This window comes from Trichoplusia ni, chromosome 3, assembly GCF_003590095.1.
Source record: "Trichoplusia ni isolate ovarian cell line Hi5 chromosome 3, tn1, whole genome shotgun sequence".
NCBI lineage: Eukaryota > Metazoa > Arthropoda > Insecta > Lepidoptera > Noctuidae > Trichoplusia > Trichoplusia ni.
Window position 1 is genome coordinate 19569226 of NC_039480.1, and position 26173 is coordinate 19595398.

Here is a 26173-nt window from a genome sequence, read left to right on the forward strand (position 1 = left end):
GCAATTTATAAACAAATCCTCTTACATAAGAATCAATTTTAATTTTATGGTAACATTTATAATCAACTTTCCACCCAAATAATAAATATTGCCATAAAACTAAAATTGTTTCTTATATTAGAGGATTTGCTTATAAATTGCTTTTGAGGCAAAGATACCTTGATTGGCAAAGTTGGCTTGTTTGACCGGTACCGTGTTGCCCAGGTAACTGGGTTGAGGAGGTCAGATAGAAAGTCGCTTTATAAAACACTGGTACTTAACTGAAACCGGCAACTCAGCCGACCCCAACATAGTTGGGAAAAGGCTAGGACAATGATGATTACCATTTAATATCTGAAAATTTATTACCTCCTTAATATCTGAGCAGATGCTTGTCAATAATTTCTGTACAAAATATAAACCAAAAATATCTGAACACTTACAACCTTGTCTGCTACAATATATATTATTATCTGATGGCGACTGTACAACCTGGTGTCAGACTTTTAAACCGCCCGTAGACCTCTAAAGTGGCCGTCAAACTGTTAACACTATTGAAACATGACAGGTTTTTGGTAAAATAAAACAACAAATCAGTTTCTCAACAATTTAAATCTATTTTTAATACACCTCAGCCGCTCCTCATTTGACATTTTCTTTTTCGCGTGCTTTTTGGCATCTTTCAAATGTCTCTTTATGTGAATATCCTGTTTCACCAACTTAACCTCAAAAAATAAGGAGCCACATTTGCTGCAAGGATTCCTCCTTCCCAATTCGTTGACAGTGCCAACACAAGTATAACTCCTGCTTACGCCATTTTTACAAAACGAAAAGCACAGATCGCATAGCATTAATGTTTTTGAGGATGAATAGGATATTAATTCATCTTCTTCGTATAAAACCTTTTTACTTAAATCCTCTGTTATAGTGTGTTTTACATTGTTTATGCCATTGTTTTTAATTTCTGTGTGTTTTTGTGTATTTTCTCTTTGACGCTTGTGCTTGGCAAGATAATGCAACATTAATATTTTGCCGTTGCCAACTATGTACTCGTTGCAAGTACCGCATAGGGTTACGCGAGTATTTTTGAATTTTATATGTGATGCTTCGTGTATAATCGCGTCGTACCTGCGAAAGATAAGGCAATGGAATTAGATATCATTTTAACAACAAAAAAAACATCAAATAAAAATGATGCAACGGTTAACTCACGCGGCGAAGTTGTCAACTTATGATCAAGGACTCCGGTTGGATCCGAAACTAATCGGGCGATTATCTATACTCTATACTAATATATAAAGCTGAAGAGTTTGTTTGAACGCGCTAATCTCAGGAACTCCTGGTCCAAATTGAAAAAATATTTTTGTGTTGAATAGACCATTCATCGAGGAAGGCTTTAAGCTATAAACCATCACGCTGCGACTAATAGGAGCGAAGATACAATGAAAAATGTGAAAAAAACAGGGCAGGTATAAATCATAACTTATATATTCTACTCACGGAGACGAAGTCGCGGGAAACAGCTAGTGGTAGATACGCGTGAGTAAACCGTTGCATCAAATAATCATTCATCAATAAAATCATATATAATTTACACCCAGACACAGAACAAATGATCATACTCGTCACAAACATTATTCCTGGATGTTTTACAAACAAGTGACGTAATAATATGACGTGACACGTGACGTATTATGTCGTCTATAGCGATTTAGCGGTTTTAATTTATCATGCCAAATTTTAATATGGTTTTAAATGAAAAATTTCGCATTTCGCAAGGTAAAACTCAAATTGCAAGTGTATTGGTACAATAGCGAACTACTCGAGGCATTTTCGAAAAAAATATCGGCAAATACCCAATTATGTTTTTCTCAAACAAAAAAACAACTCCGACATAATTTAATACGGGGTTTCACAAACATTCAAGTCACATGCACAAAGACACCCAGACTCAAAACAAGCATTCGTGGATCACACAAATGCTTGTCCTACGCGGGGATCGAAACTACACTTCGTGCTCAATGCTTTTGGAGTCAATCAATCAAAAATCAAAAAGTTTTTATTTCAAATAGGCCGTTTCTCAGGCACTTTTAAAACATTTACGTTACATTACTGACTCTAGTTGCACGGTTCCAAAGTGTCATTCTTATGGAGAAGAACCGGCAAGAAACTCCATAAGTTACTCTTTTCAAAATATAATATTACAGTAGCATTTTACATTAAAATGAATGTCTGCAAAAACAGCGTAAATTAGCAAAACAAGTATCAAATAGCAAAATGTGATAGCAAATGATTTTCTATAAAAACTGACATCCAGTCAGAGTGGTGACCACAACCAATCACTATATTGCATATGAAATTGACTCACCTAGCAGGAAACCGTTTGCCACATTTCTTGCATCTAAACACCCCGGGCTTTATCAAATCATCATAATGGACACTCGGACTGTACCGACCCAAATCTGACATCAACGGTACCACCTCTCGACTTGGTACTTTTAAATCAGAGACCATATCGTAATTAGTGTCTTGATGAGGCCAATTGACCATCGGATAAGGTTCTAAGTTAACCCGACAGTTAACAGTAAAGTTATTGAGCAATAGATCACTATTTAGTACCAAATCATCTTCGAAAATCAATCGATTCTTTATAGAACCACTTTCTATACTGCTGCCTTGGGTTGACACTAACTCTGACTTTAGCGGTACTTTTAAGTCAGAAAAATTGACTGGTACTTTCAGATCTCTTATACTTGTCTTAAGTTCTTCCTTAATTTGTAAATTTCCTTTCTTGACTAGATCTAATTCAGTTATTTTAGTTTTTGGATGCTTTTTTCGTGTGTGCTCGTTTAGATCTTTTTGGCTCGTGAAATGATGCAGGCATAGTTTACATTGGTGGATGTTGAGGTTCAAAAGTGGTATTATTATATGTTTCATATTATGGATTATCTGGGAATACCTGTAAATAATAATTATTATTTTAAGAATAAAGACATACAAAAGACTTCAAATAAAAACTGAGCTAAACTTGTTGACTTTTATGAGAACAAACGACAGATATTTTACGTTAAATGAAAAAATTATTAACAAAATCGGCTCATACAGTCTGAAGATCTCAGGTAAAAAACAATAAAAAAAGCAACTACACACAAATTGAGAATTGCCTTTTTTTTAATTAGAAAATTAGAAAAATAAATTAAGTTACATTAATTGAGTTAAATAGTAGTAGGAGCTCGTGGCTAAGCTGAGGCTAACCGCAGGAGTGAATCGATCACAGGTTAAGCTACGCGTGACGCGGTTGGTTCGTTGAAGTCCGACAACCAGATTAAACAAGGTTGAGGAGTTCAGATAGGCAGTCGCTCCTCGTAAAACTGTGGTACTTAGCTGAAAACGGTTAGACTGGAAGCCGACCACAACATAGTTGGGAAAAGGCTGGGACGATGATGAATTAACTTAAATAGTTTATATACCAGTAAACACCAGGGGCTATTTAGGGTAAGAAATATAAATTGTTAATACAAACCTATTTTCAAAAACTTGATCGCAGAGTTCACATGTCTGTTGATTGTGACGGCACAAGCTGTCGAAGGAGTTGTGATCTTCATGCCGGACGAGCATCTTGATGAGCGGCTTATCATCATCACTTACGCTGCTATATCTCCTTCTTTTAACCCTCATGATTGACTGGAAATACATTTTAAAGTTTATGAGTAAGTTACAACACATTCGCTTAATTTAATTTTTAACTGTACACAGATACTTTTAGTAATAAAATAACGTAAAAAATATGGTACAGTCGCCATCAGATATATTATTGTAGCAGACAAGGTGACCAAATACTTCTGAACAATTTCAAACGTGAATAAGCAATACCTGAACATTTATTACCTCGTTAATAACTGAGCAGATGCTTGTCAATACTTTTTATACAAACTACAACCCAAAAATATTGTCTGATAGTTGATACGATATATCTGATGGCGACTGTACAAAAGGAGTGCTTAACCCAGCAATGGGGTTTCTACCAGCAAACATTGGCCAGAAAGAAAATGTATAAATGACATTTGAGGGTGTACAACATTTAAACACCTAAAATATATATAAGACCAAAGAAAATGAAAAAGATGACAATTTGAAAGTGGATTGTATGTTTTTTGTTTTTATTTTTAAATCCTTTTGTCATGGGTTTTTCCCAAAAGTACAAATGGGTGATTCTTCAGAAAAATGCACTAGTTAAGGTCATATCATTATCCTCACCAACTGGTTCACTTCACTGTGATGCCTAAAATGTTTTAATTCTTACTTCATCTAATAATAGCCGTAGTACTTTACAAGCTTATGTAAAAATAATATTAAATCAAGCAATCTGCATTATGCAAAGTGTGGTGAGGATCATGATGTTCTTAATTTGTGTTACTTTTTTCCAGAGAATCACCCAAATACGCAAGCGCAAGCTTATGCAGACTCAGAACAAACATTTACAGTTTGCAAATGCAATCAAGGACTGAACCAGATACACATCAAAGTAGGTTAGACATGGTGACATACTATTTCGCTAGTGCCATGTATAAAATAATGTACATAATATACATAATTATGTTTCTTTGTGAGTTATTATTGCTAAAGCAAGGTTGGTATGGCACGAACAGCTGAGTGGTTAAGGACATTGTGCCAAACCCACCAAGTGCAATGGGGTTTGATTTCCACATAGGACCAGCATTTATGTGTTAAGTGCTTAAAAAAAGCATTTATGTGATCCACAATGCTTGCCCTGAGTCTGGGTGTTTTTATGCATGTAACTTAAATGTTTGTGAAACCTCCAGCAACAAGTATTTAAATCCTCAATGCGCGAGATATTTAAAACAAGAAAGATAATTATACTCCATTGGTTTAGGTACTTAAAAGAGGAAGACTATCTCTTGGCGAGTCTTTTTGACTAGATACTCAGTTTAAAAATGTAATACTACGAAAGAGATTATCAAAACAAGTTTATATCAGTTGTTTATTTATTTTAATGTGCTGTATGATAAGGCTAAACCAATGGTGTATGAGTATTGTAAAAATAGACACACCAAAATACCAATGGACTGTAGTAGGGTTGATGATTAATTACACTATTCAAGATTTAGGCCCTTATCCAATCAGAGAATACACATTATTTTTGGTAATAAGAAAGTAAGAAATATTTTGAAAATCACAGATAGACCACAATGGCATGCACAATGAGTCAATGAATTATATACGAAAAAGTAATTTAGTACATAGTACATAATAATATTAGAAAATTAAAAGTTTAACAAAACATTGTCCAGTAAAATGAATTAAGCACATAATGATTATATTTAATAACGTTATCAATGCATTAATTACAAAATTGGGCCATTTTTAAACGCCATCTTTAAATCATAAAGCTAAAAAAAAAAACTATGTATTAGGTATTCACTGGGTAGGTAGGATTATAACCAAAAGAATATATTACGAGTTTCCCTTAATAAAAATAAATAATCAAATAGGTCTTTAGAATTATACTAAAAATCCAATTGACTGGATAATGCAAATGTATACAAAAAATAACAAATACGCATTGAATGGAAAAACAGAACTGAGAACAATTCTATATTTACCTTTTTAGTCCAGTAACGAACAATTATAACTAATTATCAAATTATTCATAAATAGGTAACATCACACACAATTCTGCTAACTACCTACTATACAGAGAGCAAACAAAAATTAATAAATATTAAATTACGTGTTCAACCATAGTCACAGAATCATATTTTTACTATTTTCCAATTCTGTGAAGAAAAAATTTTGAAGTTGATCGTTTTTATCAGGGTGACCAGACTACAAGATTTAATTTCTACCAACAAAATAAAAATAAAACATTTTACTCTAGTTATTTCTCAAAACTCCATCTGCGTGGGAAAAATATAACATAGATAACATAGGTTGGACTTTTTTCAATTAATTACTGGCATATCTGCAACAAACTTTTAGTTCTTTATTTTTTCAAACGATTCCCGCTGTAAATAATTGTTGTTATTTTTACAGTGGGTTGGGTTCTTGAAGAAATAAATTGAGTCCGAGTTGACAGGAAATTTTCATTTATTGAACATTGCTTCTAAAATACCTCTTGAATCTTACAAATTGCACATATTCTTACAAACAATACTTCCGCAAAGCAATCGCCGGATTGTTGCGCAATACTAAACAGAAATAACAATTTTAAAACCTTTTATAGTCGCTTCTACTTTTATTTTATTTTTACTGACATACGAAAAAACAACATGACAACTTAAGAACAATTTCAAATTTATAAACTTAAAACTAAACTACAAAAATGAGGTTCAATATAATGAGGTTGAGTATGCTGTCAATTGATCAATTTCAACACTCCTCCTTGATCAATTTACAGCGAAGAATCTCAAATGTTCTTCTGCTAAGTGGTTTCGTCAGGATATCTGCAATCTGTTGACTGCTTTCAACATGTTGCAGTGTCACTGTGGTGCCAATGTGTTGCTGAATGTACTTCCTGGGTATTTCGATGTGTTTCTTTCCTTCATGAGCATTCTGTAGCATGTGTATGGCGGACATGTTGTCGACTTTCAGATTGATTGGATGATCACTTTCCAGAATTCCAAGTTCAACAGCTATTCTCTTTATCCAGCACACATCGTCAATTACAGACACCGCAGCTCGATACTCAGCTTCTGCAGTAGAGGTAGCCACCAGACGCTGCTTCTGAGAGTACCAGATGATCGGTCCTCCTCTCAACACTAGCACACCACTCGTCGATTGTCCTGTCTCAGAGTCTCCTCCAAAGTCTGAGTCAGTATAAGCCACTAACTCCTTGTCTCCTCCGAAGTAGATTCCAGCAGTTGCAGTTCCTCGCAGATACTGGAAAACTCGTTTTACCATTGCTTGATGACTCTTCATTGGTTTGTTGCAGAATCGACTGAGATAATTTACGGCGAAACTGATGTCAGGCCTGGTTATTGTAGCGAGATACAATAAACTCCCTATCGCTTCGCGATAGTTATTGTTCGCCGGAAGTGCCTCATCATTCTTGAAGTTTGCCTTCTGCGAAACCATTCCTTGTTCAATTGGTGTGGATACTGGGTTGCATTCGTCGAGTTTCATCTTTCTCAGTATCTTTGCCTTGTAGCGTGGCTGGCTCACAAAGATACCATTGCTGTCGATTTTGATCTCCATGCCTAAGTATGTCAGTTTGTCCAGAGCTCTCTCGCTGAAGGTGATCTGAAACTCCTTGCTGATCTCACTCAGCAGTCTGTATATTTCTTTTTCATTTTTCCCAGCTACCAAACCATCATCCACGAACAGAGAAAGAATTAAACTCTTGTCTTTGTTGTAGTAAATGCATGGGTCGTCATCGGTGTTGACTAGTCCCAACTGTTGTTCAAAGTACTTGCTGACCCTCTCGTTCCACATTCGTGGAGCTTGTTTTAGCCCATACAGGCTCTTCTTCAACTTACAAACTTTCTGGGTTCCATCGTTGAATCCTTCGGGTTGATTCATATAGATGTCCTGCTCCAGGTTGCCATACAGAAAAGCTGTCTTCACGTCGAAAGAAACTAACTTCATTTTCTCCGATGCTGCATGACTTAGAAGTAAACGAATTGACGCATGTCGGGCCACTGGGCTGAACGTCTCTGCATAGTCTACTCCCTCTTTCTGCTCAAATCCTCTGGCTACTAGTCTAGCTTTGTATCTTCCATCCGCTTTCTCTCGCAGTACCCAACGACATGTTATTGGCTTCACTGCTTCAGGACAGTTGACTAGTTTCCAAGTTTGCATTTCCAATAACGAATCGTACTCCTCCTGCATTGCTTGCCTCCACTTCTCATCTTTCAGTGCCTCACTCACCGGGATGTTCTCAGTTTCGCCTAACATGGCGACTTGTGCGCTCGTTCCTCCACGCCGGGATTCAAGTACACAGTCTCTTAATCTCGGTGGTGGTTGTAGGGTTCGACGATCTCGTAGAATCCTCCTTTCCGGTTCTTCTTCTGTCTGTCTTGTCCTTCTTTCGTTGTCGCTACATTCCTCTGCACTTTCTCCTGTTGTCCAAACTTCTTTTTCGTCTGACTCGCTGCTGCTTTCTTCATTCTGTTCAGTTGCTTCTTCTGTCGATATCTCAAGTTCAGTGCCTTGTCTCAGTCTCAATTCCTCTTCATTGAAGATTACATTGTCGGAGCTCACAACTTCTTTCTTTTCCTTCAGATAGACTCTGTAGCATGGTGAGTCTATGTCATAGCCTACCAATATACCCTTTTCTGACTTCTTATCAATCTTGCCTCTTTTTTGTCCTTGTACGAGCACGTAACATTCGCATCCAAAAGGTCGCAGCTTTTCAATCTTCATTTTCCTGCCGAACCACAATTCTGCAGGACTGCTCCCTGGTACATTGCTAGTTCCGGTTTGGTTTATTGTGAAGATTGCATGATTCATAGCCTCTGCCCACAGTCTTTCGTCCAATTCATTTGCATGTATGCCTGCTCTTGCTGCCTCGACAATCGTTCTCATTTCTCTCTCCACCCTTCCATTCTGTTCTGGTGTATACACGTTTGTGAAGGTGTGAAAGATTCCCAGTTTATCCATCAACTCTTTGGTCGTTTTATTCTTCAGTTCGGTGCCATTGTCAGATCTTAGACTCTTCACTCTCCTTCCCAGCTGATTTTCAACTAGTCTCAAGTAGCTTGCTATCTTCTCTGGAGCTTCACCTTTCGTCTTCATAAAGTAACAGCTTCGGTAGTGAGTAAAATCGTCCTTGAACATTAGCCAGTACTTTGATCCTCCTAGCGATGGAATATTCATTTCACCGGTGTCGATGTGCACAAGTTCCAATGGCTGCTCAGCTGTCTTTGGGTTGATTGGGTGTGAGATACGATGTTGTTTACCATATGTGCACCCTGTGCATACATAATCGTCCCAGTCGTCGACATATTTTATTCCTTTCCTCTTCAGAATGTCCCTCACGTACTTGACATTTTGATGAGCGAGTCTCTCATGCCACACTCTGATTGACTGAACTATCAGACTAGTCTGTTCTTCTCTCCTGAGCATCATTTGGTAGAGATTTCCTTTGCGTTTTGCGATAGCAACTTTGTCCCTGCCATCCTGACTATAGAATGTTGATTCATTTCCATTTGCTTTCTGAACGTGTCCTTTGTCTAGCATCTGGCTTACTGAAAATAAATTAAAGTTGAGATTTGGTACGTAAATCACATCTTCGAGAACCACTGGGTACCACTTTTGACCATCAAAAGCTTCCATCTCAATGTTTCCTACTGCAACGCCATCTAGTTTGGTCGAGTCTCCTATTACAATTGGAATGGGCTCATCCAGTTCAACAAGTTGAACAAACCACTCTCGGTGAGACGTCATATGTTGGCTGGCTCCACAGTCTTGGTACCATGAGTTATTATCCTTGGAGAGGTCGTTGTCCACTGTCGAAAGTGCCGTAGTTAGGAAGGCTTTTCTGCGTGGCTTTTCATTGGCTGGCTTGCTTCCTTCATTTCGAGCATCACATTCCTTTGCAAAGTGCCCCTTTTTCTTACAAATGTTGCATGAATACTTTTCTTTGCAGTACTCGATGTACTTTTGGCACGGTCTTCCTCTGCATTCTTTGATCACGTGACCCTTCTTGCCACACTTGTAACATCCGGTCTGAGACTTGTCCTGTTTGTTGCTTGTCGACTGTCCATGTTTTTCTTTTCTTGATATGAGAGCATTGTTGGTGCTGCCCTCTGTATCCGACGTTTCTTTGAGTCGTTCATCTTCAAGCCTCAAACGTTCCATCAAAGTTTCTACATTTCTGTTGGCTCCTGTCACGTTGTCCCAAGATGTTCTGAAATGTGCCAGTTTTGGTGGTAGGACACTCATGATCCTGGTCATGATCCAGCTTTCTTTCATAGGATCTTTTTCAGTGGAGATCTCTTCGGCAAGATCCAGAATCTCCATGCAGTTCTCAATTGCTGACTTCTTTTCATCATATTCAAATGTAAAGAATTTAATGCGGGATGTCTCAAGGGTTACTTCAGTTTTGGTACCATACAAACTAACTAACTTATCTATCATATCTTTGGCAGTTTTGCAATTTGCTATTTTGTTTGCAATTTTACTACTTACATTTAACCCTATTAATGTTTGAGCTTCGATATCTTTCTTAGTCCAAGCTGAGACGGTTGCTTCAGACGCTGAACCTGCTGGTCTTGACTTCACACTTGATACGATATCATAAAGATCTCTGTTTTTAAGAGCCAAATTTAACTTGAAACGCCATGAAACAAAATTTACATTTCCTTGACTATCTTCGCTCAACATTTCTAATTGTGACTTTACAGTATCCATTTTGTTTTAAATTGTGACAATTCGAGAAATTTCTGACAATTTACGAATTTAAAAACTTTCGTGGCGATTTACAGACTAAGCGACTTGCATATTCTTTGTAACGTTGACTGACTTGCTGTGCACTGACTGCTCCAATACTGACTTGAGGTTGTGTTGACCACGTTGGTCCTGACGATTTTTCTGCTTGACTCGTCCTCAAATCCACTCGAAAAAAACCTTCACTGCTGTCCTGGGCCCATAACCTGATGTTATTTTTACAGTGGGTTGGGTTCTTGAAGAAATAAATTGAGTCCGAGTTGACAGGAAATTTTCATTTATTGAACATTGCTTCTAAAATACCTCTTGAATCTTACAAATTGCACATATTCTTACAAACAATACTTCCGCAAAGCAATCGCCGGATTGTTGCGCAATACTAAACAGAAATAACAATTTTAAAACCTTTTATAGTCGCTTCTACTTTTATTTTATTTTTACTGACATACGAAAAAACAACATGACAACTTAAGAACAATTTCAAATTTATAAACTTAAAACTAAACTACAAAAATGAGGTTCAATATAATGAGGTTGAGTATGCTGTCAATTGATCAATTTCAACAATAATTTAATCCAAACATTCTACACAAATGCACAAAAACACTCAAACTCAGGACTAGTACTCGTGAATCACACAAACACTTCTACGAGGGGATCAATCAAACCCACGACGTCGCGCGTAATCCGTTTGGTGTCGTTACCTCAACCGCTTGGTCAAAACTATTTTATTAATAGTTTCATGATATCTCCTAAGATGTTCGCAGTGTAAAGCTGTTTTAGAACAACATTTTACTATTCAAACAATTTGGTTTTAGGACCTTATTTTCATAGCAATTTAACTAATTTATCAGACAAAAGATATCTATTTATTACATTTAGAGATAAATTGTATGATGTTTTTCTAATATTCTTTTCTAGTGTTACTAATATTCACAAAATAGAAAATTCTCTTTTGCCTGGTCACACTAACCCCTGAAAAAAGTTCACGGCCAAGTCAAAGAAGTAGTGATCAAGGACAAAAGGACGAAATCACGACTTAAAAAAGTGATCAAAACGTATCTATGAAATGAATAGGCTTGCTCACATATTTATGAAAAGCTTCGTTTGATTAATTAATAAATAACATATTTCCTAAAAAACAATTTGTCACCACAATATATTATTTTCTAAAAACTCATCGAAATAGTAGAAACACGAAACGCTCCTGTCAAAATAAAAATCAAAACATAGATCTGTCAGATCAGTGTCACGTCACAAGTTGAAATAAAACATTGATGAAAATACATTATTTTCTACATTAAATACTATATATAGTGCACTAATAATGGTAAATAATAATATAAACTATGTGTTCATGATTTTTGAGTTGAATAAAGTACAAACTTGAATAAAAAAGTTACAAATAATTGACATGTATTTTTGTTTACAATTTTATTTGTTTTTTTTTTAGGATTTAAAAACGTTTGGCGAGGATAATTTTGATTCGAAACAATGGATTAATAAGGCTTGGGCCTCTAGCGGTAACCAAGAAAAGGAGGTAAATACAAAGTTGTTATAATTTTATTAGGTTTTAAGGACGCAGCTTGCTTTGGTTATCTTTATTGATAAGACATTTTTAAATTAAATACTGAAAATAAATCTGCCGACGTAGCTTGATCTAAAGACGTGTCAATGCGTGATAAATAATAAAAAAGTATATGTTTCGTATTGTACTGTTGTACCTTTTCCCGATGCTTCTACATTAGATTCAAGAGTTGTCTGATAGGTCCTTTGCTGCATTAAATCTACCTTTTGTACCACTATTGTACGTGGAAGTTTAAATAAATAAAAATAATAATATTTATTTGTAATAATTTTTTTTTACACTCATCTTCGCTCCTATTAGTCGCAGCGTGATGGTTTATACACTAAAGCCTTCCTCGATGAATGGTCTATTCAACACAAAACGATTTTTACAATTTGGACCAGTAGTTCCTGAGATTAGCATGTTCAAAGAAACAAACAAACACTTCAGCTTTATATATTAGTATAGAATAGATAACCTTCCTCAATATAATAATATGGGCTATCTTACACTAAAATGAATTTTTCAAATTGGTCCAGTAGTTCCAAAGGTCAATCAAACTACAGCTTTTTAACATAAGTATACATAAAAAAATGTTTACCCACATTATCATAAAAATAAAAAATTGACACTCATTAATAGTTTTTCATGATTTTAACTAGCCCACTGTGTCCCACTGCTGGGCAAAGGCCTCCCCCAAATCTTTCCGTGATTCTCAGTCCTGGGCCTTATGGAACCAGACCAATTTCATGATTTGTGTAAAAATATTAATATTAAATGATGCAATGGTTTACTCTCGCGTATTTATCGGGATCGCCCGACTAGTTTCGGACCCAACCGGAGTCCTTAATCATGAGCTGACGCGGCGGGCGAGCGAGTCGAACCGTTATATATTTTATTTTATTTAGCACACCAACAGTACAATTACCTTAAAACTTTAAATTTACATTTTCAAAGTGTAATAGAGACAGTAATGGCACAGATTAAAGGCATGATATTTTCAGAATGATTTAAAATAACTATAAACTACAACATAGTGCTATTACAAGATGCAAATAGACATTAGGTATAGACAATATCGATATATTGTTTTACGTTTTTCCAGATTTTCGTTGCCAATACAGTTTCAAGATTGCAGCTGTATATGAAACAGCTGACAAACTCTCTGGATGAGACTACCACGCAGGTTAGTATTTGTGACATATGATTGACCTGTCGGTCTAGTGGTTAGTGGCCCTGACTGCTATACCGGAGGTTGTGGGTTCAATTCCTACCCAGGACAATTTTTTGTGTGATGAGCATGGTCATTTGTACAGTGTCTGGTTGTAATTTAGCTATAATAATAATATGTATGTGTCATCACTTGTCTAGTATTCATAATACGAGTTTTGCTTTAGTTTTAGACTAGATGGCGTTGTTGTGAAAGTTGTGGAATAATTATTATAATTAACTGACGGCCGGCTCAGACGGGTGCCCGCCACTGAGAGAAACATAATATGCACTTTACTAACTTATCACATCAAATTCTAAAAACTACAGTGGATATAATAAATGGCTGAGATGTAACAGTGACCTCGGTAGCTAAGTTCGTAAAGCGATTGTTGCGTGAAGTCAGGTGTTGCGGGTTCGAATCCGGTCTGATGTTTGAACTTTCTTGTTCATGTATAAAATGCATTTAATTGCAAAGGAATTAGTTGTCTTTGTGATCTTTCAACTTTTTACTCTTTATATATGAGTTTAAATCGCCTAGTATCTATCCTTCATATTCAACCTTCATTCACAGATTGTAACCTCAATCCCTCGCATAGTGCAAGACGCGTCATCCCTGCAACTAGAAGGTGCCCTTCTGCAGCAGAAGCTGATGTCTCTTGAACAGAAGGTCCAAAGCGTTGAGGAGCAGACCGGTCACTCAATAGAAAGTCTTCAGAAGATTGATCAGTTGAAGAGTCGTTTGGAGGTAATTCTGTTTTTTTTTTAAACTACTCTCGCCGTAAAGCACGTTTTTATAAACTCACTTTTCTTGTTTGTTTGTCGTTCCGGTTGGATGTTTGTAACTCAATTTTGAGGCACTTACCGATAAGCTAGCAGGCGATGACAAAGCAATTTACAACTATAAAAACAGCTGGACCCGTTTTGATAAAATTTTGTAAGTGTTTCTTTAATTATTGAACGTTTGCCGTTTCTTCTCCATCAGAATGCAGCATCAGCTCTTCGCGAAGCTGACAAATGGGCAGCACTGGCGTCTTCTCTTGAGGATATACTGGAGACAGGTGTCCCCACACAGCCAGACAAACTGTCCGAGTTAGCGGACCAGGTCTCAGCGATGACTGCGAGTTTAGAGGCGAGTAATTATACCGGGTGGAAGGGACGTCATACCGATCCCGTGGTTCAGGGGTTCTGGACATGATTCCAGACTCCCTGCGTTGGAATTTTTCGTCGGTCTTTTCGGACCGGTTCGAATCGGTTTATTCATGCGGCTTGCTCGCGACCCCGCCACTGCTTCAGCTCATGATTGAATGATGAATTGAACATTTTGACGTCACTTTCGGTTTGATTCGCGAGAACGCAGGGGCGTCTGGAATCCGTCCCTTCCACCCTGTATATATATAGTGCCATTTTTGTGTAAGGCGGGGAAATCCTCATGGACACCCACTCCCTCGGGGGGGAAATGGGTAGTGTCAGACTCTTATTGACTAAACCTGAACCGTGCTACGTCATCCGCGTTTTTGTGTCGGTGTATGGCAATGCGTTGCAATCCTTCATACTTCATCTATAGTACCATGCTCATGTCTTAAGACTGGCCATTTGGTCTAGTGGCTAGTGACCTTGATTGCTATACTGGAGGTCGTGGGTTCGATTCCGACCTAGGAGAAATGTGTGATGATGACGATCATTTGTTCTGTGTCTAATGATTGTGTTCATCACACGAACATATATACTGGGTGGGAATCGAACAAACGACCTCCGGTTTAGAAGTCAGGCAAACTAATCACTAGACTAGCAAGCCAGTGTTCAAAATATCCTACTCATATTACAAAAAAGTATGTATGTATGAATGTTTGTTGCGCTTTCACACAAAAACCACTGAACCGATCTAGACGAAACTTGGTACACGGATAGTTTAAATCCGGATTTTTCGTTTCCCTTTTGATTTGAAGTGGGTAGGCCCGCCGGCAATCGCTATTTCTTAGTTTAATAATTAATTAAGGAATCCAATTATGTATTAACTTATTAAATGATATAACGGTTTACTCACACGTATTTATCGGGGTAGCCCGACTAGTTTCGGACCCAACCGGAGTCCTTAATCATGAGCTGACACGGCGGGAGCGCGAGTCGAAATACGCGTGAGTAAACCGTTGCATCATTTAATAATGAATCAGTCTCACGATAGTTATTATAAAAATATGTATTAACTTATTTATATTTCTATATACAGGTTTTAAGTGACGCTCCCGACTATGAAACGAAACGACTTCAATTGGAAACTCTATACAATCGTCTTGAAGCCGCGATCAGTCCACCGATTATAGAAGCTCTCACGCAAATGGACGCGGGTAAGTGGTTATTACTTACTGATTCCTGTGACTTCACTCGTGTTTTGAATTTTTTTTCTTATGTTATGTTATGTAAATGCGATTTTGAAAGTCATTTCAATATATTAAAGAGGTAAAATTAATGACAACTTTATAATAAGCAGTTGTCGTACAGTTTTGGAGATATGATGCCATAGACAGACGGACAGACACGTCAAACTGACAACAACCCCTTTCTTGCTTTTGGGGTTAAAAAATGAAACCCTGAGACCGGAGTCTCATCATCTTTCATTTTTTCATCACGAACGGAAGGACAGATAGATTGCGATCGGAATGTCAATCTATAATATCCTTCTGTTCGTCAGCACAGTCAAATTTACTAGCCAACGTTTTTATACACTCACTTTCTTGTTTGTTTGTTTGTCGTTCCGGTTGGATTTCTGCAACTCAATTTTGAGGCACTTCCCGATAAGCTAGCAGGCTGAAAATTTTCAGGGTACCTTCATACCCGATGACAATGCAATTTTCAATTATAAAAACGGCTAGACCGATTTTAATCATTTGAATTCAGTGAGAATTAAAAACTTGGGTATTAAAATTTTTTGAATCTATTATTTTTCGTGGGTATTTTTCGTTAGGTTTACGTCAATGTTAGACATTGAAATCCCTACTAATATTACAAATGCGAAAGTAACTCTGTCTGTTTGTCTGTCTGCTACGCTTTCACGTCTAAACCACTGAACCGATTTTAATGAAATTTGGTACAGAGATAGAATTGACCTTGAGAAAGAACATAGGATAGTAAATTTACCGGACTTATGAAAAGTTCTCTAGGAAACGCGATATAACCGACCTCGACGCGGGCGAAGCCGCGGGCGAAAAGCTAGTGAGCTATAAATTTAAGCCTTTTACACACTAATGAAACTCGCTGCAATCATATATCTCTCGCTACACAGAACGCACATCCCGTTACGTAACAATATTTACCGGCATGAATCGCTTCGTCTCTCTCTGCCGCTGTTGGCGCCGGGCGGCCGCACAGCGTCTGGCGAGCGACTGGCCGCGACTGTCCTCCCACACCCTCGCCGCTACCACCGCCATGCTATCAGCTGATGCTGCTAAACAGGTAGGGAAACCTTCCAGGGTCTCTGATTTGACGGGCCTCTTGGTGTAGTGGTTAGTGATCCTGACTGCTATACCGGAGGTCGTGGGTTCGGGTAGGGCAAATGTTTGTGTGATGAGCACGATCATTTCTATTAATACGACTTCCTCAGTAAAGGTTTTAATCCTTGTGTTGTATCGCGGGGGTTTCACAAACATACAAGTCACATGCACAAAGATACCCAGACTCAGAACAAGCATACGTGGATCACACAAATGCTTGTCATTGGCTCGAACCAACACGTCGCTCAGCGGGTTTAGCGTAGTGACCTCAACCACTCGGCTACCCATGCAGTCATTAGTCATACTAAACTTTTGGCTTTAGAATATAACAATAATAATATTCCACAACTTTCACACAACGCCATCTAGTCTCAAACTAAGTAAAGCGTGTATTATGAGTACTAGACAACTGATAAACATGCTTATATATATAAATATATCTAAATACAGACATATTATACATAATTTACACCCAGACACAGAACAAATTTAGACTGCATGGATAGCCCAGTGGCTGAGGTCACCACCCTAAACCCAGTGTGCGTGATGTGTCGCGAGTTCGATCCCCGCGTAGGACAAGCAATTGTGTGATCCACGTATGCTTGTCCTGAGTCTGAGTGTCTTTGTGCATGTGATTTGTATGCTTGTGAAGCCCAAGACACAAACCACCTGCCAGATGGACCGACGACCTGGTGAAAACTAGTTCCTCTTTGGATGATGGTGGCAATGAACCGGTCGGGCTGGAGAACGTATGGAGAGGCCTATGTCCAGCAGTGGACTGCTATGGGCTGAGATGATGATGATGAAGACACAAGGATTAAATTACTTAATGCGAGTCGTTTTAAAAAGAAATCGCGTGTATCTTAATAAGCTTTTGATGTTAAACATTGAAATGTATTTGACGACCTCCGTGGTCGAGTGGCATACGCACCGGTTTCAAGGTGTCGCTAGCTCTGAGGTCCCGGGTTCGATCCCCGGTCGGGTCAATGTAAAAATTCACATTTCTACATTGTCTTGGGTCTGGGTGTTTGTGGTACCTTCGTTGTATCTGAATTCCCTAACACAAGTGCTTCAGCAACTTACTTTGGGTTCAGAACAATGTATGTGATGTTGTCCGCATTTATTTATATTTATTTATTATTTATTGGAAAATGTATTTTTTCCCCTATTTTTCTGCAGGTTGATTGGCTAACCAACGTTCTGAAGACAGACACCCCTCTTGCTGAGCTGTTGAGACTCTACACGGACCTTCTACTCTCGTTGGACCCTTCACCGACTAAGGTAGGTTTAAAACCATCCTTCAGCTTCCCAACTATGTTGGGGTCGACTTCCAGTCTAACAGGATTCAGCTGAGTACCAGTGTTTTATAGAGCGACTGTCTATCTGACCTCCTCAACCTAATTACCTGGGCAACACGATACCCCTTAGTTAGACTGGTTGTCAGACTTTCCAGCTTCTGACTACTTGTAACGTGTTTTCAACGGCAGGTGTCATAGTTCTCTATATATATATATTATATAGATATATTTTTAATCACTTTTTAGTCCCTATATGCGCGGATTTTGTCGCGTGTTTTTTTTCAAATAGATAAGGTGATTAAAGATGAAGGTTTTAAAGTATAATTTATGCATAGATTAGTAAAGAAACAGTTAATTTTAGAAGTTTCTAATGTATTGACTTCTTTTTTACGCTTTCAATGCAAACTCTCGCTTAACCCTGCGAGATACATCAAAATAATGTTAAAGATACACACCAATTTTTTGTTTATATATTTTAAGATACCGCATACAAAAATACTTTCAACCCCTAAATTTTCACCCTAACCCCTATTTACATACAAAAAAAAGCGTTTGCTTCGTCATTTTCAATAATATGAACATTTTCCAGGTGGTATCAGCCAACCTCAAGCTCTGTTCGACTCCCGAAGAAGGGATCCAGCTGCTAATAACTCTGCGGTCGGACATCGATGACTTTATAACTTGTATACAAGGAATAATTGACGCGCCAAGACCTAATAAAGGTAGGTGATGAAAGATGATGACGGTTTTAATAGAGTATTTCACATAGCGCCTGGTTCATAATCGCAAATTGGCCGCTATCTGGCAGACAGCGTTGTGTGTTAGTTATGGAATATTATTATTCATTGCTTATATTATTATTAAATGATGCAACGGTTTAGTCACGTGTATTTATTGGGGTTGCCCGACTAGTTACAAACTCGACCAGTCCGACTCGAGACTCAATCGCGTCAGCTCATGATTAAGGACTCCAGTTCTGTCCGAAACTAGTCGACCGATCCCGATACATACGCGTGAGTAAACTGTTGCATCATTTAATAATGAATCAATCCCACGATAGTTACTATGAACAGATTATTTTATTATGTAGTATAGCTTTTCGTCCGCGGCTTCGCCCGCGTCGAGGTCTGTTATATCGCGTTTCCAAGAGAACTCTTCCAAAGTCCGGGATAAAAACTATCCTATGTCCTTTCTCAAGGTCAACTCTATCTCTGTACCAAATATCATTAAAATCAGTTCAGTGGTTTAGACGTGAAAGCGTAACAGATAGATAGACAGACAGAGTTACTTTCACATTTATAATATTAGTAAGGATGTATGTACTTACCTACGTTAGAAACCCTACCGGCGACAATTCTCCGCGAGTTCGGTCGCGCTGCGTACGCGCCTCTCCGCGAGCTCCTCCCGCAGTACAGCGAGCTGCAGACACAGCTGCTGCTTCAGCATCTGAAGGATCCGCAGCTGGACCAGGTGAGGGTTGTACTCCTGTATCATCATTAACCTACCATCGTAAATTCATCATCAACAATAGTCAGTATATATATATATCCTGGGATATCTCACACACGGTTATCTGATCCCAAGCTAAGCAGAGCTTGTGTTATGGTAACCAGACAACTGATAAACTTACTTATATATTTCCAAATACATACATATTATAGATAAATTACACCCAGACATCAGAATAAATGATCATGCTCATCACACAACATTTGTCCTGGGCGGGAATCGAACCCACGACCTCCGGTACAGCAGTCAGGGTCACTAACCACTAGACCAGGAGGCCCGTCAAAAGTATAATCACGACATCCAGTTTAATTTGTCATGAGCCATTATCATCCTCACTACTTGTTAGTATCGATGTTACCACTATCAATAATCATCACCTATCATCATCATTATCATCACCACTACCTATGGTCAACACCAACACCAATCATCACCACCACCGATCATAATCATCACCACTACTATGCTCATCATCACCGAATATCATCATCACCACTACTATGGTTATCACCAATTATCAGTCACCCTCATAGAATTGATTGATTTATTGTTACTTCTGCAGGAGGATCTTCTAGAACACTCTAGAGCGATACTAACAGTGTCGGAGAGGTGTGAGCAATGGCTGGCCAAAGCTCACAGCACAGCAAAGAAGATAGCAGGAGATGCCCTTAGCCCTTATTATATACCAGCAGTTGAGGTAAGCAATCATCTAAACTATATTAAGACCAACCAGACGAGATAAAGAATGTAAACACATTTTCAGGAGTTCATAACATTTCTATTTGAAAAAAACTGTTATAAAGTTCGAATTTTGACAAAAATGAAGGAATGAACTTGTTCACAACATGGCGGAATGTTGACAACTGCCGTACTGACTGCTTTCTTGTACCGCGAAACACATAACGACAGCTGTCATCGAACAACTAACGCCGTATATGCGCGTGAGTTGCCCCTGACTGCTATACCGGGGTTCGATTCCCATCCAGGACAATTTTTTGTGCGATGATTACGATCGTTTGTTCTGTGTCTATCTGAATTTTCAAATATAAAAACTGTCAAAATTTGACATTTAAAACGTGGGTATTTACTAAATACCCACGTTTTAAAGATTTTTGTTTCTTCCAGAATTTTATATCAACCCTCGCGTCTCTTATATCAGCTCATGCCCGCCGCATAGAGACCACCTTCTTATCCTCTGCATCATCAGGCCAGGCCACAGGAGTACTGTCCTCCAGCTTCCCGGCCTCGCTGATGCTGCAGACGGCAGCAGCTACCATCCTGGATACACTCGCCAAGCAGGAGTTTGAAGGTTTGATAAAACTGTTTGACTCAAACTGTTCGTTTTGGTCAAACTCGTAGATGGATAAAAAGATTGTAGAGAATTTGTATTTTGGGTTGATAATTTTAGTTTGAATAAAACTGATGTGTTTTAGTCAAGCCATTTTGAGTTTTAGTAAACAATTACAGTACATCTGGCTCTGCTGCCGCGGCTGCTGAAAACCTCAAACGGCGCACATATGGTAATCTCGTTGGTAGTAACTTCTTTCAGCCGTTTGGGGTTGAAGCTTTTGGGCCGTGGGAGTGCCAAAACGCTTTTTAAAGACCTAGCAAAGCGTCTCGTTGACACTTCTCGTGACCCAAAGGCTGGCTTTTACCTCGCTCAGAGGATTAGCATTGCCATTCAACGTGGCAATGCTGCCAGCCTTTTGGGCACACTCCCAGCCGGCAGCGATGCCGATGAATTTTTTGATGCATTGATTTAATTATTTTTTGTTTTTTAACTTGTAAATATTTAACTCTGTAAAATTGTAAATAAAATTGAACAAAGTAAAAAAAAAATAGTTCCATTACAGTTTAAAAAAAATAGTGTCTAACTCTCACACGTGATTGAAGTAAAACTTATTTGCTATTATATCCACATATTTTGAAGAACAACTTAAAAGCCTTTTTATTAACATCATTAAAAGTAAGAAATATAAAAAACGCTTAGTAAAACGGCTAAAAACATCACTTGCTAGTTACAAGCGTACTGGTAAATGACGTCACACGACATCTGAAACTCACTTTAACCCCTGAATGTTTTGTTTATGAGATAAAAAGAAAAAATATGTCTTCATTATTTTTTGGAAATCTGTCTAACGTCATCTAGACGTCTATCTGTCATTTTTGTCAATTAATACCCTATTATAAGAATCAGTTTCTTTTTCAGATAATACCTACTATCTCTATCTGATAATCTCTCTACAGAACCAAAGGATCTAGATCCCCTCCACGACCTCCCATACCTGCTGCTGGAGTCGTCGGAGCGGCCCCGCGGCCCCCCTCCCCCCCTGCCCTCCTCCGCGACCCTCCGCCGAAGCAAGGACCAGCTGCGGAACCTCGCCAGAGCTATATTGAGGAACCCTATTCATGTACAACTAGGTAAGTTCAGGAAGAAATTAAAAAATATTGATCTAACACATTATCTTAATATTATACACCGTGATTTTTTAGTCGTCTTACAAAAGCAGCCCAGTTCATGTATCCAATGACTAGGACACTTTGATGATAAAAAAAAATAGGTATTTATGAGATTTGAATAAATTTAAAATGCACTTTTTATTCAATATTATGATGCAATTCGTAGTTTTTTAAAAACACAGCTCTGTTGCGAGCGCGGTCCGAGCCTTGTAACAATGGTGAGGGGCGCGGGCGGCGGCGTTTTTATCATTTCTAAGAGTATATTTCAGATTTCTCTTGTTTCATTTTGCTTCGTACCTATTATCTTAGTTGATGATAAAAAAATCGCGCCTAGAGGTATTTTACGTCGGATACATGAACTGGGCTCCTTTTGTAAGACGACTAAAAATCACCGTGTATACTATACCTATACTATATTATATATTATATACTATACTATATTTATGTATTTACATACCTAGATATCTATGTTTATGAAATGTTTAACGAGATCCAACAGACAAACTATGTCGATAGTTTTGTTGGACATTGCATCAGATTTAATGTTCTTATCATGTACCTGTTTAGTAATTAAATAAAATAAAAAAGGAGGGAGGCCTTTGCCAAGCAGTGGGACAAAGTAGGCTAGAAAAAAAAAAGTGGTAGAACGACGTTAAAGGGAAGGAGGTTTTCAATTCAAATTTTTTTCCACGTTTTTATATACTCACTTTTCTTGTTTGTTTGTCGTTCCGGTTGGATTTTTACAACTCAATTTTGAGGCACTTCCTCTTTTTGAAATCTATTAATTATTTTTAATGTTTGTTACCTCAGAACTTTGGTACGAACTGATTTTGTTGTTTTTCATTTAATTTGGGAATGCTGTTGTTTGGATCCATAATTTTTTTTATCAATACCTTTTACAGTAAAAATGTTATGAACTAGGTCTAGTAGGTCTTGCTAATTTTGATATTAATATTTTATAGCTAGAAAACGTCCTACTTGAAATATAAACTTTCGATGTTTATTTATCTGTAGAGCTGTTTAACAAAAAAAAGCGAGTCTATTAAACCAAAAACTCTAACTTTCCCCTTTTTAAATTATACATTTAGTTATCATCATCATCATTGGCCTAGCCTTTTCCCAACTATGTTGGGGTCGGCTACCAGTCCAACCGGTTTCAGCTAAGTACCAGTGTTTTACAAGGAGCGACTGCCTATCTGACCTCCTCCACCCAGTTACAGACAACACGATACTCCTTGGTTAGACTGGCTGTCAGACTTTTATTATCTATACATTTAGTTATCTGTGATTTTTTTTATATTATAGTGTTGTGCATCCCACTGCTGGGCAAAAGCCTCGCCTTTTCTCTTCCAGACCTTTTATTTTGTGTTTTTGTTACAGAGAAAATACCTCAACTATCTGTTTGGAATAATAATGATGCGCTCTCAACGGACCTCCCAGACTTTGCCCTGTCTCCACAAGAATATATCACTGAGGTAAATATAATAACCCGTACTTTCGTACTAATATTATGAATGCGAAAGTAACTCTGGCTGTCTGTTACGCTTTCACGTCTAAACCACTGAACTGATTTTAATGAAATTTGCTACAGAGATAGAGTTGACTTTGAGAAAGAACATAGGATAGTTTTTATCTCGGACTTTTGAAGATTTCTCTTGGAAACGCGATATAACCGACCTCGACGCGGGCGGTGGTTTGGCATGAAAGACGAACAAACATCCATACATACAAACATTCGAGTTAATAATATTAGCGGGACTTTTTATAATAACAGTTTTTTTTCTGTTGTTTTTCAACAGATTGGGCAGTACTTGATGACATTGCCCCAGCATCTAGAAATGCATTTGTCTGAGAAGCAAGCGCCGCTCCAATATTTATCAGAAGTAAGTAAATTATAAAAAGTATCAAACAATCTTTATTTCCACATTTGACGGGCCTGTTGGTCTAGTGGTTAGTGATCCTGACTGCTGTACCGGAGGTCGTGGGTTCGATTCCCATCCAGGACAAATGTTTATGTGATGAGCACTATCATTTGTTCTGTGTCTGGATGTAATTTATCTATATTATGTGTGTATTTAGAAATATATGAGATGTTTATCAGTTGTCTTGTACTCATAATACAAGCTCTGCTTAGTTTGAGACTAGATGGCGTTGTGTGTAAGTTGTGGGAATATTATATTATATTATTATTACATAGACCTCCTCGTAATTACTCCACAACACGCGATTCTCACTCAGTCCGAGACAGCTATGTTTAGGGTTCCACTTTCTGTCTATCCGACCGTCATCTGTCAACAAGGCCCCAATTCAGCTATTTTCAATGGCATTCATTTTTATATATAAAAAGAAGATTAATTATTAGTATAGTAGTCCCAATCGTTACAGGTAGTCAGAAGCTAGAAAGTCTGACAACCAGTCTAACTAAGGGGTATCGTGTTGCCTGTAACTGGGTTTAGGAGGTCAGATAGTCTTACTATCACGGTTCATGCGATACAGCTCGGTGACGGACGACCAGACAAGCTGCGATGCATCGTAATAGGGTTCCGTTTTAACCATTAGCTTATGGACCCTAATAAATATAAAATACTTATATTATATTTTTTAATTCCAGGTTTGCACACATACTTGTGAAGTGTATGCGGAGAAAATATTGAATATTAGAAACATGGATGCCCTTGGCACTAAACGGTGTTTGAATGACATTGGTAAGTATTATTCCCACGTTTTTCTACACTCACTTTTCTTGTTTGTTTGTCGATCCGGTTGGATTTTTGTAACTCAATTTTGAGGCACTTCCCAATAAGCTAGCCGGCCGAAATTTTCAGGGTAGCTTCGAACCGGATGACAATGCAATTTACAGCTATAAAAACGGCTGTAGCGATTTTGATAACATTGGATAGAGTGACATTTAAGAACGTGGGTTTTTAGAAGTTTTAAATATTTTAATTAATTCTTTTCATTCACGGGATAACTTCATGGGAAGAGTCCCGGTCCTTTTGAAAGGCGTGTACGGGGACACAGGTCCAACATGCAGAGGCCTTGTTGAGGACTTTAATAAGAAATGTGTGTAAAAAGAGTTATTTATAGTTGTTGTTTCATTTCCATAAGAATACAATAGGGATGATGACAATTTTTTTTGCAGTGTCCGTCTTGTAGTTTGTTGTATAATAATGGAAACGTATTTTTTAATTCGTCCCGCAAATATAAATTGACCAAATTACAGCGAATGAAACTTACGCGTGAACATCACGATTGAGTATAAATTTTACTCTATCGTTACGTCACAAGCCCCCTCTCCTAAACTTTAAACTTTGTCAATTCTAGTTTATCTGAAAAAGGAAAAAATACGTGTCTCATACTTTTCAATTATCTAACTGAGGGACTAATGAGATTTTTTTCTTTTTATACCCAGTCATCATCCCTATTATGGAACCGTGCACCTAGAGTCAATACTAACGTTTTTAAAGTGCCTTTTAAACAACCTGTTTTTAATAAACTTTTTTTTAATTTAACCTTGCAGTATACCTATCCAGTGTGGTGGAAGATTTGGGTAGCAGCATCACTCCAGCCCTGCGCAGCTTGGAGAAGTCACTGCGAGCCGCCGCGCCGGCACAGACAGACTGACAGACAAGAAGACATTAAACTATACTAATAAAAGTCCTGCTAATATTATAAAAGCGAAAGTTTGTATGTGTGTGACTCTTTTACGCAAAAATCACTAACGGATTTAGACGAAACTTGGTACAGAGATACACTCGGCGTCAAAAAAATCGCACCTCCTTGAAAATAACATTCAAAGCGTTATTAAACCTTAACACGCGCATGTACCCCCACCAATATTGATGTCATTTGAAAGCCAAATAAATAAACTTATAAAAAAACACCATTTCATTTAATTAAAAAAAAGTTTGATACCACAAATGTAACTTGATAAAAAAAGGCAAATTTTGCTCCTCAGCGGGGCCACAACTTGCGCTACCTTTAGTGGGTATAAAAGGGTTAATACAGGTTCAATTGGGGTCATTCGCTATCCAACCGTTGAAGAGGACACACGAGAAGATCGTTCACAAAAAAAAACGCCTTGAAGATGGATACTACTGCTGATGAAGCCGCTCAAGTGATTGCACTACTGCAATCAGGGATGCGACAGTGTGATGTCGCTCGGCAACTGAACTTGAGCCGTTTTTCGGTTCGAAGAGTATACCAGCGGTTCTTAGAGACCGGTGGCCATGTCCGGAGGCATGGGTCTGGTA

At 38.0% G+C, this 26173-nt stretch overlaps 2 protein-coding genes across 3 annotated transcripts; one reads left to right on the plus strand and one right to left on the minus strand.

Annotated features, from left to right (window-relative positions):
• Positions 1–376: 376 nt before the first annotated feature.
• On the minus strand, positions 377–19339 carry LOC113492314. Of its 2 annotated transcripts, none has more exons than XM_026869764.1 (4): positions 19283–19339; positions 3503–3663; positions 2348–2938; positions 377–1107 (listed from the first exon to the last, which is right to left on the minus strand). In XM_026869764.1, the coding sequence occupies exons 2-4, from the start codon at positions 3655–3657 to the stop codon at positions 573–575; spliced, it is 1281 nt and encodes a 426-aa protein (XP_026725565.1). In that variant the 5' UTR covers positions 3658–3663; positions 19283–19339; the 3' UTR covers positions 377–572. The 2 variants fall into 2 exon arrangements, with proteins under 2 accessions (XP_026725565.1, XP_026725564.1); XM_026869763.1 differs by lacking the exon at positions 19283–19339 and adding an exon at positions 5604–5826 and having other exon boundaries at positions 379–1107.
• Positions 11618–25803, plus strand: LOC113492313 (conserved oligomeric Golgi complex subunit 7). Its single transcript, XM_026869762.1, has 17 exons — positions 11618–11716; positions 11840–11926; positions 13059–13139; positions 13737–13910; positions 14148–14294; positions 15393–15510; positions 16446–16615; positions 17833–17934; positions 18541–18673; positions 19288–19421; positions 20023–20157; positions 20586–20769; positions 21708–21881; positions 23301–23395; positions 23720–23803; positions 24532–24625; positions 25441–25803. Exons 1-17 carry the CDS (start codon positions 11714–11716, stop codon positions 25542–25544), a joined length of 2019 nt encoding a protein of 672 aa, XP_026725563.1. The 5' UTR covers positions 11618–11713; the 3' UTR covers positions 25545–25803.
• Positions 25804–26173: the final 370 nt, after the last annotated feature.

Excerpts from the sequence above, each read along its gene's own strand:
- LOC113492314 (XM_026869764.1), bottom strand. The coding sequence starts at position 3,657 with ATGAGGGTTAAAAGAAGGAGATATAGCAGCGTAAGTGATGATGATAAG. Across the intron at positions 2,939-3,502 it reads GATCAAGTTTTTGAAAATAG|GTATTCCCAGATAATCCATA; the intron begins GTTTGTATTAAC and ends TATTATTTACAG. Across the intron at positions 1,108-2,347 it reads GGCAAACGGTTTCCTGCTAG|GTACGACGCGATTATACACG; the intron begins GTGAGTCAATTT and ends TATCTTTCGCAG.
- LOC113492313 (XM_026869762.1), top strand. Across the intron at positions 16,616-17,832 it reads CAGCTGATGCTGCTAAACAG|GTTGATTGGCTAACCAACGT; the intron begins GTAGGGAAACCT and ends ATTTTTCTGCAG. Across the intron at positions 23,396-23,719 it reads CACAAGAATATATCACTGAG|ATTGGGCAGTACTTGATGAC; the intron begins GTAAATATAATA and ends GTTTTTCAACAG.